This window comes from Amphiprion ocellaris, chromosome 5 (assembly GCF_022539595.1).
Source record: "Amphiprion ocellaris isolate individual 3 ecotype Okinawa chromosome 5, ASM2253959v1, whole genome shotgun sequence".
NCBI lineage: Eukaryota > Metazoa > Chordata > Actinopteri > Pomacentridae > Amphiprion > Amphiprion ocellaris.
The window spans coordinates 8,970,380-8,989,538 of NC_072770.1; the positions used below are offsets into that span (position 1 = coordinate 8,970,380).

At 38.7% G+C, this 19,159-nt stretch overlaps 1 protein-coding gene across 3 annotated transcripts in view; it reads left to right on the top strand.

Moving 5' to 3' along the window:
- ripor3 (RIPOR family member 3) overlaps nt 1-19,159 on the top strand; it is a 100,881-nt gene that overhangs the window by 65,265 nt on the left and 16,457 nt on the right. For all 3 annotated transcript variants that reach the window (XM_055010637.1, XM_055010635.1, XM_055010636.1), the window contains 13 exons: nt 5,170-5,233; nt 5,314-5,357; nt 5,673-5,798; nt 6,717-6,862; nt 11,601-11,727; nt 14,885-15,045; nt 15,292-15,507; nt 15,644-15,734; nt 16,720-16,974; nt 17,870-18,015; nt 18,103-18,268; nt 18,566-18,695; nt 18,782-18,946. In XM_055010637.1, the coding sequence (XP_054866612.1) occupies nt 5,170-5,233; nt 5,314-5,357; nt 5,673-5,798; nt 6,717-6,862; nt 11,601-11,727; nt 14,885-15,045; nt 15,292-15,507; nt 15,644-15,734; nt 16,720-16,974; nt 17,870-18,015; nt 18,103-18,268; nt 18,566-18,695; nt 18,782-18,946 (1,837 nt within the window). The remainder of the gene's footprint in view (nt 1-5,169; nt 5,234-5,313; nt 5,358-5,672; nt 5,799-6,716; nt 6,863-11,600; nt 11,728-14,884; nt 15,046-15,291; nt 15,508-15,643; nt 15,735-16,719; nt 16,975-17,869; nt 18,016-18,102; nt 18,269-18,565; nt 18,696-18,781; nt 18,947-19,159) is intronic.

Genomic DNA, 19,159 nt, shown 5'->3' on the forward strand with positions numbered 1-19,159 from the left:
TCTACGAGTCTTTGTACGCATTTACAAATCTTTGTATGCATTTACTGGTCTTTGTATACATTTACGGTTCTTGATACAGGTATTTGTATGCATTTACAGGTCTTTGTATGAGTCTTTGTACGCGTTTGCAAATCTTTGTACGCATTTACAAATCTTTGTATGCATTTACGAGTCTTGGTACGCATTTATGGTTCTCTATACAGGTATTTGTACGCATTTATGGATCCGTGTACACATTTACGGGTCTCTGTATGGGTCTTTGTACGCATTTACGGGTCTTTGTATGTATTTACAAATCTTTGTACGCATTTACGGCTCTTTATACGGTTTTTGTATGCATTTACAAATCTTTGTATGCATTTCCGGGTCTTGGTATGCATTTACGGTTCTTTATACAGGTATTTGTATGCATTTGCAGGTCTGTGTACGCATTTATGGGTCTTTGTACGCATTTACAGGTCTTTGTGTGCATTTTTGGGTCTTTGTACACATTTACAGGCCTTTGCGTGAATTTACGGGTCTTTGTACGCATTTACGGGTCTTTATATGTATTTACAAATCTTTGTACGCATTTACAAATTTTAACACAGATTAGCAGATTTGTTGCACATTTGAAAGTCTAATTATAGATATACAAGTTTTAAAAAGACATTTGCAGATTTCAGTTTGCACTGAAAAATCTCAGTACACATTTACAATTTCTTTTACACATTTACAAATCTCACTACGGACACAGCTTGACATACAGATGCACAACTCTCCATACACATTTACAAATAGTTCTGCTTTAATGACAACCCCATACTCACAGACTACAATATGATTGCAAAAGAAGAACACAGACTGTATTTTAGGTATCTTAGTTGTGATTTACTCTCATTCAGATCAGTGTTTTTTAGTTTGTCTAAGTGGCACATTAAACCTATAGATTAGTGAATTCAAATACAGAATATTTCTTCCTCCTCCCAACCTCCCAGAGTGACTCCATAAACTGTAATTTAAAACGTGCTCCGGTCAACAGCGACTACCACTTATCCATCGTCAGCTCAGAGCAGACGGCCAACAGTCGCCTCATAACGCTGCCAAATGAAGCTCTGGCATGTAAATGATGGTCCCACAGTGATTTTCCTGTTTGCAGCCGCAAGATGAGGACAATTAAAGACGACCAAGGACTCATTCATGTCCTCAGTGTGTCTGTTCTGATTCTGAGACACTTTCTTAAATCCTCGCTTCTTCTCATCGGAGTGTTTTCATTATTTCACTGCTTCTTAGTGGGTCTTAATTCTGTTTTCTGGTGTTTCTGTTTACGGAGGCCTGTAATGAACCAGAATAAGTCTTTAACAGAAAGGTCATCACCTCCAGCAGTAACTCAGAAGTCTGTCTTCGGAGCACACACACTCTGTCTTCAGCTCCATCACATGATTCTGAGCTTGTTGGACCCCAAAGTTCCCCTCAAAGGTCCCTCCAGGAGTCACACAGTAAATCAAAAATGGCAGCTGTGCTGATTAAATCAGTGTTTGGATGTGTTGTTCTGTTTTCTGCACAAACCAGGTTCCTTGAAATGAAAAACAGAGAATTTTTTAACCATTTTTGTTTGTAATTACGAAACGTCTAGTTATTTTACAGATTTTTCCTGTTTCATTAAATTAGAGATAATATCTAGTGAAATCACAGAAAAAGTCTTAAATTAAATGTTAACATGGTAATTTTTTGTTTGCTTTTTATTAGTGTTTGATCACAAAATTACTTTAAAAAAATTATATTTAAATAATCCAAAAAGCATTATTTTACAGATATCTACCATTGTTTAAAACAAAATTCTATATTTCACATTTAAAAAATTATAAATCACATTTTAGCTGTTCCTTGGCAGATTTCCCTGTTCTAATAAATTACTGATAATATCTAGTAAAATCATTAAAAATTTTTAATTTACAAAAAACATAAACACATGAAAACTGTAAAAAAAACACATTAAAATATTAGCGATAACACATAAAATTTTATACATATATATATGTATATATATATATATATATATATATATATATATATATATATATATATATATATATATATATATATATATATATATATATATATAATAGCTATATAATCTAATAGATATATTAATTTGAGAGAAATTATGTATATTAAATATAGTAAAACAGTAAATACTTTGTGTAATCAAATAAATTCCCAGAAAAAAAATTATTTGTTTGCATGTTGACTGCAAAAAAAAAGATATTTTACAGATATTTGCCATTGTTTAAAAGGAAAGTATTGAAAATTGTACACCACATTTTAGCTGTTATTTTATGGATTTTCCCGGTTCTGTTAAATTACATTAAAAAATGTTAACCCTAAAAAACAAGTCAAAGCAGTTAGCCATCTGTTCTTTTACAACATTTGACTGTAAAATAAATTTTTTTACTGTATTTAAATCGAAAAACATACATTGTTTAACAGATATATGCCCTAATTTGAAAGAAATTCTGTATATTAAATTTAGAAAAACAGTAAAAAAAAAATTTATCAAATAAAATCACAGAAAAAGTACTTATTTGCATGACTGTAGAAAAAAAAAATTTAACAGATATTTGACATCATTTTAATTTACAGTTTTGATCATTACAGTATTCGGTTCATTTTAATGGTTATACGGTTTATTTCATTTTATTGTTCTTGACAGTGTACGCTTGGAGGAACATAATTAAATTGAAACTGAAGTCTTGTCCATATGTGGATTCTAAGCGATTTTACATGTAAAAATGTGCAACAAACACTGCAAATTTGGAAATTCTATCTGTGGCAGCAGTGTGGTGACATGAAAATCTAGAAGATAACTTCTGATAATTTCCAGAAACTCAGAAAAAATTGAGGCACATTTATAGAAATGAGGAATTTGTAGAGATTTAAATGAATTCGCTGTAGAGGCAGAATTAATGTTGCACCATTTTAGTTGTTTCTAACAGTGTGGCGATTTTAATAGAAAGACTTTAACTCCTTCTTCTTCCTCCTCTTCTGTTATATTTTTAGTTTTTTTTAATGCAACTCTGCTCTATGTTTACACACAACATTAATAGATGTTACAGAATTCTCTGACACTCGTGAATCGTCCTCTTGGTTCTCAGTTTTGCTTTGTGCCGCTTGACTTCCTGCAGAAATCAGCCCACAGTCAGCTGTTCCACACATGCTGCTGCATCTGCTGCTCTTTGTAGTAAAATCACTTTGTTTGCCAGGAATTCATTGCTTCAGAGGAGAATAATAATCGTTCATTTTACTTTTGAAGCTTGGACTGACTGAACTGAACCAGAACAGGAAGAATTACTGTGTTTTGAGCTCCAACATTATTTGTTTGACTCTAATGTTTCCTGCTGTTTAGTCAAAATTCATATTCATGGCATTTCTTTATTTTTTTTTATTTAGACAAAATTCTTTCAATTATAACTCCTTCTACTACCCCAGCACAACTTAAAACATAGGACGATTACATTTTAGTATTTTACACTTCTATAATCCTCAATTTTGCATTTAATATTGGTATGTGACCATTAAATAACTGCTTTATTTGTAGCTGTAAGTCAACTATAACGTCTCCTGTGGATAAGTGAAGGCTGACAATATAATTAACACATTTGCAGTAATATCAAATATGTCTTAAAATCAAAATTTGTAAATGTACGTTCATATACACTAATGAAACAGATATTGTTTATTAAACTTTCAAAGTATATAGTGTGAAAACATGTTAAATGTTGGTAAAAATAAATAATTTCTTTAATTCTCTGAACCCCCAATAACTGGCAGCAGCTTTCAAAGGCATGTTTTGTTTTTTAAACTGCCAAAATTACACCATTTATGAGGGCTAGAAACTGTAAAAACTAAAGAACTGTTGGGTTTTTCCAACTTTCCGTTGGTCCTTGAATCATAATGTGAAGCACAGTGGTGGCAGCATCATGAAGTGAAGCACGGTGGTGGCAGCATCATGAAGTGAAGCATGGAGGTGGCAGCATCATGATGTGAAGAATGGAGGTGGCAGCATCATGATGTGAAGAATGGAGGTGGCAGCATCATGAAGTGAAGCATGGAGGTGGCAGCATCATGAAGTGAAGCATGGTGGTGACAGCATCATGATGTGAAGCATGGTGGTGGCAGCATCATGATGTGAAGAATGGAGGTGGCAGCATCATGAAGTGAAGCATGGTAGTGACAGCATCATGAAGTGAAGCATGGTGGTGGCAGCATCATGATGTGAAGAATGGAGGTGGCAGCATCATGAAGTGAAGCATGGTAGTGACAGCATCATGAAGTGAAGGATGGAGGTGGCAGCATCATGAAGTGAAGCATGGTGGTGACAGCATCATGATGTGAAGCATGGTGGTGGCAGCATCATGATGTGAAGAATGGAGGTGGCAGCATCATGAAGTGAAGCATGGTGGTGACAGCATCATGATGTGAAGCATGGTGGTGGCAGCGTCATGATGTGAAGAATGGAAGTGGCAGCATCATGAAGTGAAGCATGGAGGTGGCAGCATCATGAAGTGAAGCATGGTGGTGACAGCATCATGATGTGAAGCATGGTGGTGGCAGCGTCATGATGTGAAGAATGGAGGTGGCAGCATCATGATGTGAAGAATGGTGGTGGCAGCATCATGATGTGAAGAATGGAGGTGGCAGCATCATGAAGTGAAGCATGGTGGTGACAGCATCATGATGTGAAGCATGGTGGTGGCAGCATCATGATGTGAAGAATGGAGGTGGCAGCATCATGAAGTGAAGCATGGAGGTGGCAGCATCATGAAGTGAAGCATGGAGGTGGCAGCATCATGAAGTGAAGCATGGAGGTGGCAGCATCATGAAGTGAAGCATGGAGGTGGCAGCATCATGATGTGAAGCACAATTTGTTAAAATATGAATCTGAAAAGCAACTACTGACTAAAGCCATCAAATAAATGTAGCAGAGTGAGAAAGAACAGGATTTCTTGTACTTCAGTGCAGCATTTTACTTGAGGAGCCTTCAGTAAAACTGATATTTGCAGTAGGAACTAAAATTCTGGATGTTGTGGCTTCAAAATTCTGGTTCAATCCTCTGACTTGACTTCATATAGAAAATAGGAACCGTTCTCTTGTTTTGTTTTTTAACTCAGTTTTTTCTTCTCCCTGCAGGACATGTCGGCAATGGAAGGAGAGCTAGAAATCCTCCTCGGAGAGCTGCACATCAAAATGAAAGGTCTGAACATTCCCCGAGCAGCTCTCAGGTTTCTCACCGACACGCCATCTTCTAACGTCTGATGTGTGTTTTTCCTCCAGGTCTGATCGGCTTCGCTCGGCTCTGCCCCGGAGACCAGTATGAGGTGAACTTCTCCATTTAAACACAAAAAAAACTGTGTTGAACTCTGTTCTCATGAGATTTAACTAAAGAAGAAGATGAGTCGACATTAAAATAACTTTGCAGATGCAGTTTAAAGCTAATACCACAACACAAATACTGCATCGAATAAGATTACAAACACAGTGCTGTGGTTTTTGCAGCTTTTTAACTCTAAATCTTACATTCTTTTATAAAACTGACCCTTTAGCCTTCATCACATGGTCATTTTTTCCACCATAAAGACATCACTGACTGAGACTGATGATGTCATGCCTCTGTGATGATGTCACACGCTTAGGTGTTGGTGCATTTGGGTCGCCAGCGATGGAGGATCAGAGGGAGGATCGAGTCGGACGACACTCAGTCGTGGGATGAAGAGGAGATGGTCTTCCTCCCTCACATACACCACAACTTCGACATCAAGGTGATAGAACAAACCGACACATAAACACACACGTACGCACACAAACACACACCTTAACACGTGCATGTTTTACATACACACACACACACACATTCCTGACAATTAGCACTTTTAGTAAAAGCCAGAATACTTGTGATGCCTCCCTCTCTGCTGTTATGGATATATTTACTCAAGTATTATACTGGATTACAGTTCTGAGGTATTCATACTTTACTCAGGTATTTGAATCAGTACTCCTGGATAGAACCCATTAAGAAATGGAAGGAATTTGGCACATGAGTAAATCTGTTTAAAGCAGGTTGTCCTCAAAACTGAGTGACTGAGCAAGAAAGAGACTAGTGAGGGAGGCCACCAAGTCACATATGACTACTTTGAAGGAGTTTCAGACTTCTGCAGCTGAGATATGAGAGACTGTTGTTGTCTGTTCATCACTAGTCAACACTTTATGGGAGACAAAGAATTATAAAGGAAAAAGCTCAATGAGGCTTCACCACAAGGCATGCAGGAGACTGATGTCAACCGGAAGAAGGCTAATGAGATCAAAATTGAGCCTTTTAGTCCAGCAGACTAGATGTTATGTTTAGTGGACACCAAATACTGCACACTATTGCAAACACAATGTCCTTAGTGTGCAGCATGGTGGTGGCAGCATCATGATGGGAAGCATGGTGGTGGCAGCATCATGATGTGAAGCACGGTGGTGGCAGCATCATCACATCAGAAGATGTGTTTTCCATTACATCTTATACCTTTAACTGACATTACTATGTAGGTAGCTTACTGTGTCGATTTTCAGTTTGAATGAAGGAGTCTTTTTTTCTAAGTTCTTGTCAAAAAAATTCAAATTATTTTGCCAATGATTCCATTCTATGTGGTTTACATCTGTGTGTTTCTAACCTGCTGAATCCCGTCTCCCAGGTGACGGAGGCGAAGGGTTTGGGTTGGCTGCTGGTCGGCATGGTGACGTGTGCAAGCGCCGACTTCTTTGTGGCCAGGCCTCAGCTGATGCTGGTGGACATCACCGAGCTGGGAACCATCAAACTGCAGCTGGAGGTCACCTGGAAGTATGAAAACACAAGTACACCTCAAACACACAAAACAAATGACATGAAACAGAAAACTGGCATTAAACTAACTGATGATGTGGCAAAGGATGGGATGACATGAAGTACTCTAGGTCTAGGAGGAAAAAAATCTGTAAAAAATAACAATAAATCAAAAGATACAAAATGGTGGAATACTGTTCGATTCACAGTGAACACTTTGAAAATACCACCATAAAGATATTTTTTATCTAAAAATGGTGAAATAGTGTGACTTGACCACTGGTAAAAATATTTTTTTTAGCGTAGATGTTATTTACAATTTTTTTCTTTACACTCAGCATGTACATTTTTACATTTTTTGTGATTTTTGCTAGATATTATACATATATATTTACTGAATTAAATATAGTAAAAGTAATAGATATACTGCATTGCAACCTTGTTAAAAAAATTTACATTCACACAGCTTGTTATGTGTAATTTTAGTAGATATTATCTGTAATTTAACAAAACAGGGAAAATCTGTAAAATATTTAAAAGATTAATATGTTACGGTTAAAATCTGTTTTTACAGTTACAGTACAAGAAAATGTTTAAATTTGAATAAAGTAACGCCAAGTATCTGTAAAATAATATTCTTTTCTCATTTAAATGTAGTCAAAGTAATCTAGAATTGATTACTATTTGTAAAAATGGACATTATTCACAGGTTCTTTTTTCTTTAACTTATACACTAATACTTTTTTCCTGTGATTTTACTAGACATTATCTGTAAATTAGAAAAGCAGGGGAAATCTGCAAAATAACAATCTAAAAAATTAATATGACAAATTTTTATCTAATTTATTTAACTGCCTATATCTGTAAGATAATTATGTATGGGTTTTTTTTTACAGAATTAAATGCAATAAGAACATAATTTTACAGTCAAATATTGCAAAAGAAATCAGTATTTGTAAAAATGCAGATTTTTAATGTGGTCATTATGTTCAGTTTTGGCCTTTTTCTTTTGCAGTAACTGTGGAAATTAACACTTATTTCTATTATTTTTATTCGTTATAATCTATAATTTGACGAATCTGTGAAATCAGAAAAATAACAATGAATTATTCAAAAATTATATTTAAATGTGATATTATATGGTATTTATATGGTGATACATTATAAAAGAATTACTTTTTGTAAAAATGCAGATTTTTGAGGTGGATGTTATTAAAAGTCAACATCTAAATTAGTCCTGTGGCAGTGAAGGACAGAGTGATAAAAGACTTTTTGTCTGTAGGTAAGAGTTAAATAACCCTCGACCCAAACAAAACTAAGAATAACTAGATGATTGGATGAGGGAATAGGTGTGGACAGCTGCATCAGGAAATCAAATCTGTCGCATAAAATATGGGAAAGAGTTGCCTGAACTTTGGTCTTGACCTCAGATAGTGAAGTGTGGCGCCTTTTTTTCATTGTCCGTATCAAAATTACATGAATCGCATGAAGGACAAGTGCAGCAGCTGCACAGAAACCTTCCTCTGCTTCCAGAAAAAGGTAGAAATATGAGACGACACAAACAATTACTGCTGGAAAACCCAACATCTGCTGGTTTCTTTCATCTCTCCCACTCCCTTATTGTAATCTTCAAACAGCTTCCTTGTAAAACGGCGACTTTTAGCTGTAAAACATGGCCAGGCATCGACACAGATTCTGTTGTTTTCTTCGTTCGCTGCACCTCTAACCTGAGCCAGCTGTTAGTGAGCAGCTGACTGAATTCTGGGTGAACATCGCACAGTAAACGTCCTCTGCACCGTGGCGGATCACATTTCAGGCTTCAGATGGACAACGGTTCAGAGATTCTCCCCGGTGAGATGGGAAACAAATCACGCCGTGCACGAAGCTGCCAGAATCGTACTCAGAAAGCACAAACAAAGACTCCTGCAGTCGTGAAAACACGCAAAATACACAAAATATACCATTTCACATATCACTGATTTCACTGGTCTACAAGCAAAATGCTTCCAGAGTAAAAGTAGTTTAACTTTACCTACTTTCAGTTACTAAAAATGAAAAAATAAGTCAAAATTGATGGTGGGCTCAAGTTATCAAGATCCAGTAATAAGTCAAATATTGAAATTCTATACGCAGTAATGAGGGGGAGATTATTAATTGAATGGATTTGTATGTGTCTGAGCTACAAGTTGTGACTCAAAGCATTTCTGCAATGTAGAACATATTCATCTATGCTAGTGTTTTCATAGAACATGTCCTCTTTGACATACTATACACTCTGTTACATTTCATAAGCCACGACGAGCATCGATCTAAGTCCTATGTAGCAGCTTTTGTCCGTATGTGATGCTTTTATCAAAGTGTCTCATATTTTTTACCTGAGGAACCAGAGATGCCTCGAAATTGTGTGAACAACGCAAATAACTTCTGTTATATAGGGAGTTTTTTCTCGCCACTGTCGCCTTAGGGCTGCTCTGCGGGGTTCAGACATATAGGTTCTGTAAAGCATATTGAGACAATTTGGCCTGTAGTTGGCGCTATATAAATAAAATTGAATTGAATTATATTTGTGGTGAGGTTACCCTTTGCATCACAAAAGTGCAGCATAATTGCTGTTGTGAAAAAGGCATATCATCTTTATTTTGGGGCTGCATAGTGGCTTGATGTTTAGCACTTTCACCTTGCAGCTAGAAGATCCCCAGTTCATGTTGTGGCCTTCCAGGAATGTTTCTGCATGGAGTCTGCATTTTCTCCCTGTGTATATGTTGGTTTTCTCTGGGTACTCCGGCTTCCTCCCACAGTCCAAAACCATCCATCCATCCATTATCTATACACCGCTTAATCCTCATTAGGGTCATGGGGGGTTGGAGTCTATCCCAGCTGACTTAGGGTGAAGACAGGGGACACCTGGACAGGTCACCAGTCTATCACAGGACTACACATAGAGACAAACAGTCACATTCACACCTACGGAAAATTTAGAGTTACATATTAACTTCAGCATATTTTTGGACTGTGGGAGGAAGCCGGAGAACCCGGAGAAAACCCACGCATGCACAGGGAGAACATGCAAACTCCATGCAGAAAGATCCTGGGAAGGACGGAACGTGAACCGAGGATCTTCTGGCTGTAAAAGCAAAAGTGCTAACCACTACATCACTGTGCAGCTCGTCGAAAAACATTCTGAAGTTAACTGATTATTCGAAACTGTCCGTAGGTGTGAATGTGATTGTTTGTCTCTATGTGTAGCCCTGTGATAGACTGGCGACCTGTCCAGGTGTCTCCTGTCTTCACTCCAGCTGGGAAAGAGTCCAGCCCCCCATGACCCTAATGAGGATTAAGTGGTGTATAGATAATGGATGGATGGATCTTTATTTTGGATGCAATATAGGGGATCAGGACAAGAATTGGGCCCCATATTGTTGTAACACATGCGCAACTAATCTTCATCGGTGGCTCCACAAAAAAAAGAAAATCTATGCCTTCTGCAGTTCCAATGATTTGGTGAGAACCAACAGTGACTGCTATTTTTGTATGGTTCCCCCAGTTGCAAAAGGAATATCAAGAAAGAAAAAATAGACTGCAGTATCCAAATATTCCATCAGCTCTTCACCCTGTACCTCATGGAGAAGAACTAGCAGGTCCTGATCCTCCAGATTCCTTCTCACTAGACTCAGATGATGAACAAGATTAAGACCAGGACACTGCTCCTGTTGTGGCATCAACATCAGCTGACCCAGACTTCAGGCCACCATACCCCTCTGCTGAAGCACATCTCATATGACAGGATGAACTAAATGATCTGGTCAGGGATTTGGAACTGTCCAAGAGTAGGGTTAGGATGACCCCGATGCCGTGTACAAGTAACAAGCCAAAAAAACGCCATGTTCATACTGAATAACTGTTGTTTCAAGTGATATTTTAGGTGTTGTTTCAGTTTGTATTTCCCTAATACATTTAGTTACAATAAGTCATGACTTCTTCTGTTTAATCCTTGCCAGGGTAGCACCTGGACACTTCAGATACAAGTTTTCTTTCAAACGCAAGATTTATGTACATAGTAAAACTTTGTCATTAAACATCTTATAAACATTAGCCAATCATCAGCTTTATCATTTGTTTTCCACTTCATCTTATCAAAGTATGTAAGACTGAGCCAATTTTAACTCGGAAACAATTTCCAAAAATTTGTATACCAGTGTTTGCACCAGTTTTCTGCTGCATATAACATTCTGTGAGAAAATTGGCTCAGGAAACACAAAAACACAGCTGAAGGCAGCCAAAAAAGATGAAACTTTCTTTGTTGATAGCTCAAACTGATGTAAAGCTGCATGGTATAAAAAGAGTTTTCATGATCTGAAAACCTCCCGCTCAAAAGTCACGACTCCCTAAAGACCAAAATGTCACTTTAATTTAAAAAAAACATTCCAATTTACCCATTGATAATTAATTTAATGACAACAAGTTCAGAGGTCGCTGGATTTACACCAATGTATTCCACAAAAACACAAAATCCATCAGTTTGCAGAGTCCATGCACCAACTCCTGCTTTCTCACAAAGCTAAATGCTAAATGAGGAAAGGAAAAAGGAATTTTCCTCATGTTGAAAAGCATAAAACCTTATAAAAGTCTGGAAATTCACTCAGCAGACAGGTAGCTAATAACCAAGAAAACCTAGTCAAATGGAAGAAGTAGTATTCTGTGTGTTTGTGCGTGGATATGTATGTGTTTAACGTGTATTTTGTGTCGTCTCCTGCAGTCCCTTCGACAGCTCTGAGAAAATGAGGCCGCTGTCCGTCAGCAAACAGTCGGTGTCGAGCAGAAAGAGTTCAGTCTACAGCTGGACGGCGCCGAGTACTCCGTCCTTCACCGAGAAGTACTTCATAGTGAGTACATGAACACACACCCATACAGACACACACACATGGAGAGAAAAATACTGCATGCATTCAGTTGTAGTTAAGCAAAGAAGACGGTTTTTTAAACAAACCTGTGGTGTGAATATTGTAGAGATCCTCCTCCACACTGTAAAAACATCTGTACAGTACTTGTGTTGGAATTGTTGTCATTTTACTGCTTTTCAAAATGGTGTAATTTGTTTTGAATCAACAAAAAGAAAATTCTGGCAGTAAATAAAATTTAAAAAAATGATGAGACAAAATGGTAAAATATTGTAATATTCAGAAACTGTTAAAAAAAAAAATATATATATATATATATATATATATATATATATATATATATATTTGTTTCAGTGATATTTGTTTCAGTGATATTAAAAAAAAAACACGATGGGATGCTTTTGACCACAGAACATTCAACAGACTCACAGTAAAAAAATAATAATTTTACAGTCAAACATTGATAAAAAACAAATTACTATTTGTAGAAATATAGATTTTTGATGTGGACGTTATTCGTAATTTTCGGCCTGTCTCTTTTACAGTCAACATTTAAATTGTTTAAAAATGACAGTTAAATGTTTAAAAGTCATTTACACACACACAGTTGCAGCGTACAATTAGAGGCCTCATACGGTGTCCAGGAACATCTGTACCGACTAAAACTGGTGGGAAAATTGCAGAGTTCAAGATCCACGATGACACTGTGGCGGCTGACAAGAAGCAGAGGAGGGAAGTTGTTATAGATCTGATGGTCTCAGCTGACAGTAAGACCAGGAAGTAAGAGCAGAGAAGATCAAGAAGTTCCAGGAACACCTGAAACAGATGTGGAAGGTGAAGGACACAGTGGTCCCAGTGGGGATAGGAGTATTTAAGACTGTGACCTTAAACTGGCAGCAGATTCCAGGTACAACATCTAAGGTTTCTGTCCGGATACCAAACAGAGCTGTAATATGATGCACATGTACGAGTAACAGGACTGGATCTATTTTTTATATATACACATGTGGATAAAATTGTTGGTACCCCTCGGTTAATGAAAGAAAAACCCACAATGGTCACAGAAATAATTTGAATCTGACAAAAGTAATAATAATTACTTGAAAATCACGGTTCAAAATTGCTTTTGAACCGTGGTTCAACAGAATTATTTTAAAAAATAAACTCATGAAACAGGCTTGGACAAAAATGATGGTACCCCTAGAAAAGACTGAAAATAATGTGACCATAGGGACATGTTCAATCAAGGTGTGTCCTCTAATTAGCATCACAGGTGTCTACAAACTTGTAATCAGTCAGTCGGCCTATTTATAGGGTTACAGTAGTCACTGTGCTGTTTGGTGACATGGTGTGTACCACACTAAACATGGACCAGAGGAAGTGAAGGAGAGAGTTGTCTCAGGAGATTAGAAAGAAAATTATAGACAAACATGTTAAAGGTAAAAGCTATAAGACCATCTCCAAGCAGCTCCAAGCAGACGACCAAGGAGGACACCACTGTTGAAAACAAATCATAAAAAAGCCAGACTGGAATTTGCCAAACTGCATGTTGACAAGCCACAAAGCTTCTGGGAGAATGTACTATGGACAGACAAGACAAAACTGGAACTTTTTGGCGCATCGGCTCTATGTTCACAGAAAAATGAAGCATATGAAGAAAAGAACACTGTCCCTACTGTGAAACATGGAGGAGGCTCTGTTATGTTCTGGGGCTGCTTTGCTGCATCTGGCACAGGGTGTCTTGAATCTGTGCAGGTACAATGAAATCTCATGACTATCAAGGTATTCTAGAGAGAAATGTGCTGCCCAGTGTTAGAAAGCTTGGTCTCAGTCGCAGGTCATGGGTCTTGCAACAGGATAATGAACCAAAACACACAGCTAAAAACAGCCAAGAATGGCTAAGAGGAAAACATTGGACTATTCTGAAGTGGCCTCTATGAGCCCTGATCTAAATCCTATTGAACATCTGTGGAAGGAGCTGAAACATGGTGTCTGGAGAAGGAACCCTTCAAACCTGAGACAACTGGAGCAGTCTGCTGATGAGGAGTGGACCAGAATACCTGCTGAGAGGTGCAGAAGTCTCACTGACAGTTATAGAAATAGTTTGATTGCAGTGATTGCCTCAAAAGGTTCTGCAACAAAATATTAAGTTAAGGGTACCATCGTTTTTATCCAGGCCTGTTTCATGGGTTTATTTTTAAAAATAATTCTGTTGAACCACGGTTCAAAAGCATTGTCTGATTTTCATTGGTTAATTTTCATAGAATTTTTATTTATTATTACTTTTATCAGATTCAAATTATTTCTGTGACCATTGTGAGTTTTTCTTTCATTAACCGAGGGGTACCAACAATTTTGTCCACGTGTGTACATTTTTTTTTGTTTTGTTTTTAGACATTCTAGACCAAATCTCACCATCGTGGCATCACCTCTAGTCAGTTATTTTGGGCTAAGGAGACTTGGTCCCTTTCAAAATAAAAGGAGAGAGAGACATAATTGTATTTTTAATGGACAGAGGGACCTACAAACTGAATTGCACATCAAATTTAAATAAAAAACATTTCAAACGTTTAGTTGCTTTGCAGCAAAATAAGTTCTAAAAAGTGGTTATCCAGTTGTTATAAGTGGATTACACTTTTACTACTAGTGCACTGAGTTTCATGACGCCACAGGATTGGCTGGATATTTCCCAGTTGACGGTAGCATCATGATGTGAAGCATTGGTGGTGGCAGCATCGTGACGTGGGGCATGGTGGTGGTAGCATCATAATGTGAAACACGGTGGTGGTGGCAGCATCATGGTGTGAAGCAGTTCAGCAGATTATTGGCTGTTTTAAAGAGGAGGTGGGACATATGTTTTACAGCCGCCATATTTGGTGTCGGAGGATTCTTCCACAGATTTCCATTCTGCATTCTTGAATTTGATCCGTTTTGATTGCTCAGGTTTTATTTCTTGGGTCATGTGTGTGAAACTGCAAGTTTCAGGCCCAAAACATGGGAACCAATCAAGCACATCTTGATCGTGATGTTTATTGCCTCATTTTTTTCAAAATCCAAATGCTTTATTGGCGCTACATCAAGACTTTGTCTAAAAAAACATCAGTTAAAGCCTCTAACATTTGTTATGTTGGTTTCTCTTCAGTCGATGGTTCGAGAGCTACAGGATCGAGAAGGTTCGTTACCATCTCTGGTGTCTAAAAGTCGCCACAACAGAGGAGGAGTTTCACTGCTCAGCTACCTGTCCAACCCGTCGCACACCTCCATCGCTTCCAGCAACAGCCCTCAGAGCCCCAACACACCGAAGTAAGTAACAAAGGTTATATACAGCAGAGCTACAGGGACGGTAGTCTTTAGTTACCAGTTTAATTTACCTTTTTTTTTTTTAAATTGTAAAGCACTTTGTAGATGTGTTGTCAAAAGGTGCTATACGCATATTATTATTATCATTCACCAGTAGATGCATTTGCTGTACTACTATTACTGTTCATATCTTAACATCTCGCTCAAGTTTCCTGTAATCTTTTCCAAACTAAATTCTTTCCTCCACAGCCTGACCAGGGCTCACAGCTACCCGTCCAGCCCCAGTCGAGGCACCAGTTTCGGGGGAAGTCAGACTCAGCTGTCCCTGGGAGAGGAAGAATCTCTGGAGGAGCAGGAGGAGAGGAAGAGGATGCAGGAGAAGGAGAAGGAGGGAGAAGAGTGGGGAGGTGAGACGCCTTCTTCACCAGAGGAGAGTAAAACTGGATCCCTTCAGGCCTTACAGAGGTGAGGATCCTCTCAGGAGTACTCAACGTTTGGTTTGGTTTGCAGTTTTAATGCTTTCAAAGAACAAAGCATGTAAACACTAGAATGTTCTTGAACTGTTTATGAGCTAAGAACCATATCTTTGTGCCTTGATCAGATCCAGCACTCCAGACATCCTCAGAAAGAACACAGAACCAGAACCCGAGAAACAAAGTGCAATCCTGGGTCAGGACTCTGTCAGTGTGCAGGTAAGAAACCCTGAAGGCATCAAAAACATTAAAGTTCAGCTCAAAATTGCACTGAAATTCCATCAAGTCTTATCAAGCAAAAGGTCCAGAGGCTAAAGCCCTGATTAGCAAACAGCTGCAAACAAACAAGTTTTTTTCTGTCTGGGTGTTAAAATATAATGTGTGTTTTTTTTTTTTTTTTTAAACAATTATCAAAAATAAGACAACAAGAAAACTGGCCCAATTTTAATATTTATAATGTCCATTAATACTGAAAATTGGTGGTGGCAGCATCATAATGTGAAGCACGGTGGTGGCAGCATCATGATATGAAGCACGGTGGTGGCAGCATCATGATGTGAAGCACGGTGGCGGCAGCATCATGATGTGAAGCACGATGGTGGCAGCATCATGATGTGAAGCACGGTGGCGGCAGCATCATGATGTGAAGCACGGTGGCGGCAGCATCATGATGTCAAGCACGGTGGTGGCAGCATCATGATGTGAAGCACGGTGGTGGCAGCATCATGATGTGAAGCATGATGGTGGCAGTATCATGATGTGAAGCACGGTGGTGGCAGCATCATGATGTGAAGCATGGTGGTGGCAGCATCACGATGTGAAGCATGATGGTGGCAGTATCATGATGTGAAGCACGGTGGTGGCAGCATCATGATGTGAAGCATGGTAGTGGCAGCATCACGATGTGAAGCACGGTGGTGGCAGCATCATGATGTGAAGCATGGTAGTGGCAGCATCACGATGTGAAGCATGGTGGTGGCAGCATCACGATGTGAAGCATGGTAGTGGCAGCATCACGATGTGAAGCATGGTGGTGGCAGCATCACGATGTGAAGCATGGTGGTGGCAGCATCACGATGTGAAGCATGGTGGTGGCAGCATCATGATGTGAAGAATGGTGGTATGGACAAAATTCTCACTACAACAACCACAAAATGCTTGGAGGTCAGAAGGTTAATCTGCGTCTTTCTCACATTCGTTCCAGGACTCTCCAGACTCTCAGACATATTCTGCCCCAGTTCCATCCTCTCAGCCTCCAGCTGGATCTCTGTCTTCACCGCCTCCAGCTGATCCAGCTCCGGGGAGGCCGGTGGTCAGTGGAGCCCAGCAGAGAGCTCAGGCCATCAGGCTGGGAGCTCTGGTAGCAGAGCTGGAGAAAAGTCTGCAGGACAAGAGCTGCTCTGACAAGGAGATGAGAGCTTTGGACCACCAGGTCCTACATCTGGCTACAATACTGAAGGTACCTGTATGGAGTTATGTACTAAAAAGAAAAAAAAAAATCTGTGAAAAGCAGGCAGCAACAGTGGAATACTGATACATTAAAAAAAAACTGTGAAAATAACAGCAAATATCTGTAAAATAATGATTTTCTTGGATGATTTAAATTCAGTAAAACTGTATTGGCTGTTTTTTGTGTGTGTTTTTGTAATTTTTTTATTATTAGTTAATGTGTAAATTAATACTAATTTCTGCGATTTTACTGATTAATATTTGTAATTTCATGATGCTGGGAAAATTTTGGAAATTACCACTCAAAACATTAAAATATTTCACTGCTTAATAAATCAAATTTTTCTTTTTAAATAACACATTTACACAATATTATTTTTTGTGATTGAAATCCAGTAGTTTTTTGTTGGTTTGTTTTGTTTTTTTACAATGAACATGTACAATAATACTTTTCGGCAATTTTACCAGACATAATTTAACAAAAACTGGGAAAATCTGGACAATAAACAGTTTTTTAAAAGTACAGTTAGAAACTTTTAAACTTACCTGTAGTTTTTGTAATTGTATGCCATTGTCAACATTTAATGTATAGACGTTTTTGTTTCCAAATAACAGAAATGATATGTAAATAAACAAAATTTTTCGTTGATTAAAATACATAAAACTAATTATAATATAAATCTAATTCTGTGGTCAAATATTGTAAAAGAGCTACTTAATATTCTGGACCTTATTAACAGCTTTTGGCCCATTTGTCATAGTTATGTAAATTATTACTTTGTTTCTGTAGGTTTACTAGTTTATCTGTAATTTAACACCAAATTGTTCAAAACACTACAAATAAAAATGATCATTTTATACATGTACACATAGTGAGTGATCTTTTTGCGTTTTTACTCGTCCAGAATGACCTCTCCATGTTGAAGAGCTCCTCATCAGAGGAGACTCTGGCTGTGGAGGAAGTCCTCGGCAGCTTCGACTTCCTGTCACATGACTTCAATGCTGATGACGACACTTCCTGTTTGGGCAGCCTGAGACTAAAAGACAGCGGGTGAGAGACAGACGGACGGACAGAAACAGTCCACAGCGCGTTGAAATGCTGTAAAATAACTCGTCTCTTTTTATTTTCCTCCGTCAGCATCAGTTCGTTCCAGCAGAGCACTCTGAGGAGCCTCGGCCTCCTCTCTGAGGACAGCCAATCAGCTTCTGAGGAAGACCTCGTCATCGCCCCGCTGACTTCTGGGAACTGGGGTCTCGACCAGGCTCTGGAGACTCACCTGGACATCTGCTGCATCCTGCTGCAGGTACGAGACATTCACAAGCTGTTTGTCCACATCAGGTGTTTCTTTGTTCCTCACATCTAACATTTCATTCTGAATAACATTTTTATAGAAAATACGTCAAACCTTTTTCTTTTTTTGTACCTGCTCATTTTACGGGGTTATTCAATCTCAAATTGCCATGGCCAATGCCTGATTTCCAGTTTGTGTGTTATTCTAAAAAAAACACAGAAATTAGGAGGCTATTAGGAATCTGTTCGTGCCCCTTTTTAGTCTCAAACCTCCAGTTTGTTTTACTAAATCAAACTAATGTCTCCTCAGATGATCAGGACGACCGACTTCGCCCCGTCCAGGAGGGAGCTGCTGCAGGAAGTGTCTCTGCAGGCTGAAGTCCTGGACAGAGTGAGCTGCCTGCTGCTGGAGAAGACTGACAGCATCACCGCTAGAGACAGTCAGTGGAAAACCTGTTCACACACGATCTGAGATGATGCCTGAATCAATGCATCAAATAAATCTAAGACTTTTGTTCTCCTTCAGTCCTGCCGAAGGCCCAGAGAACGAGGGATCTTCTGCAGTTCTGGGAGGATTGTGTCAACGATAGCGGCTCGCCTTTCTGTTGCCATGCCGACAGCTTCACCAGGACGCTGAAGAAATGCTACACCCACAAGGTGAAGGCCAAGCAGCCCGGACAGTCAGAGAAAGGTGAGTTGGAGCTTCGACACCTGAACCACACGGCCTGAAACAAGACTGTAGAGTACAAACAGCAGCTGCCCTCACAAAGTACTCACTGTTACATGCAGCAAACATACGACTGGGACATACGGAGTCGTAATAATGTGCCTTTGACCACCGCAGTCTGTATTGGGAAAGGAGTTGTCAACACCATGATGTACATGACATAACTCTGCAAAGGAC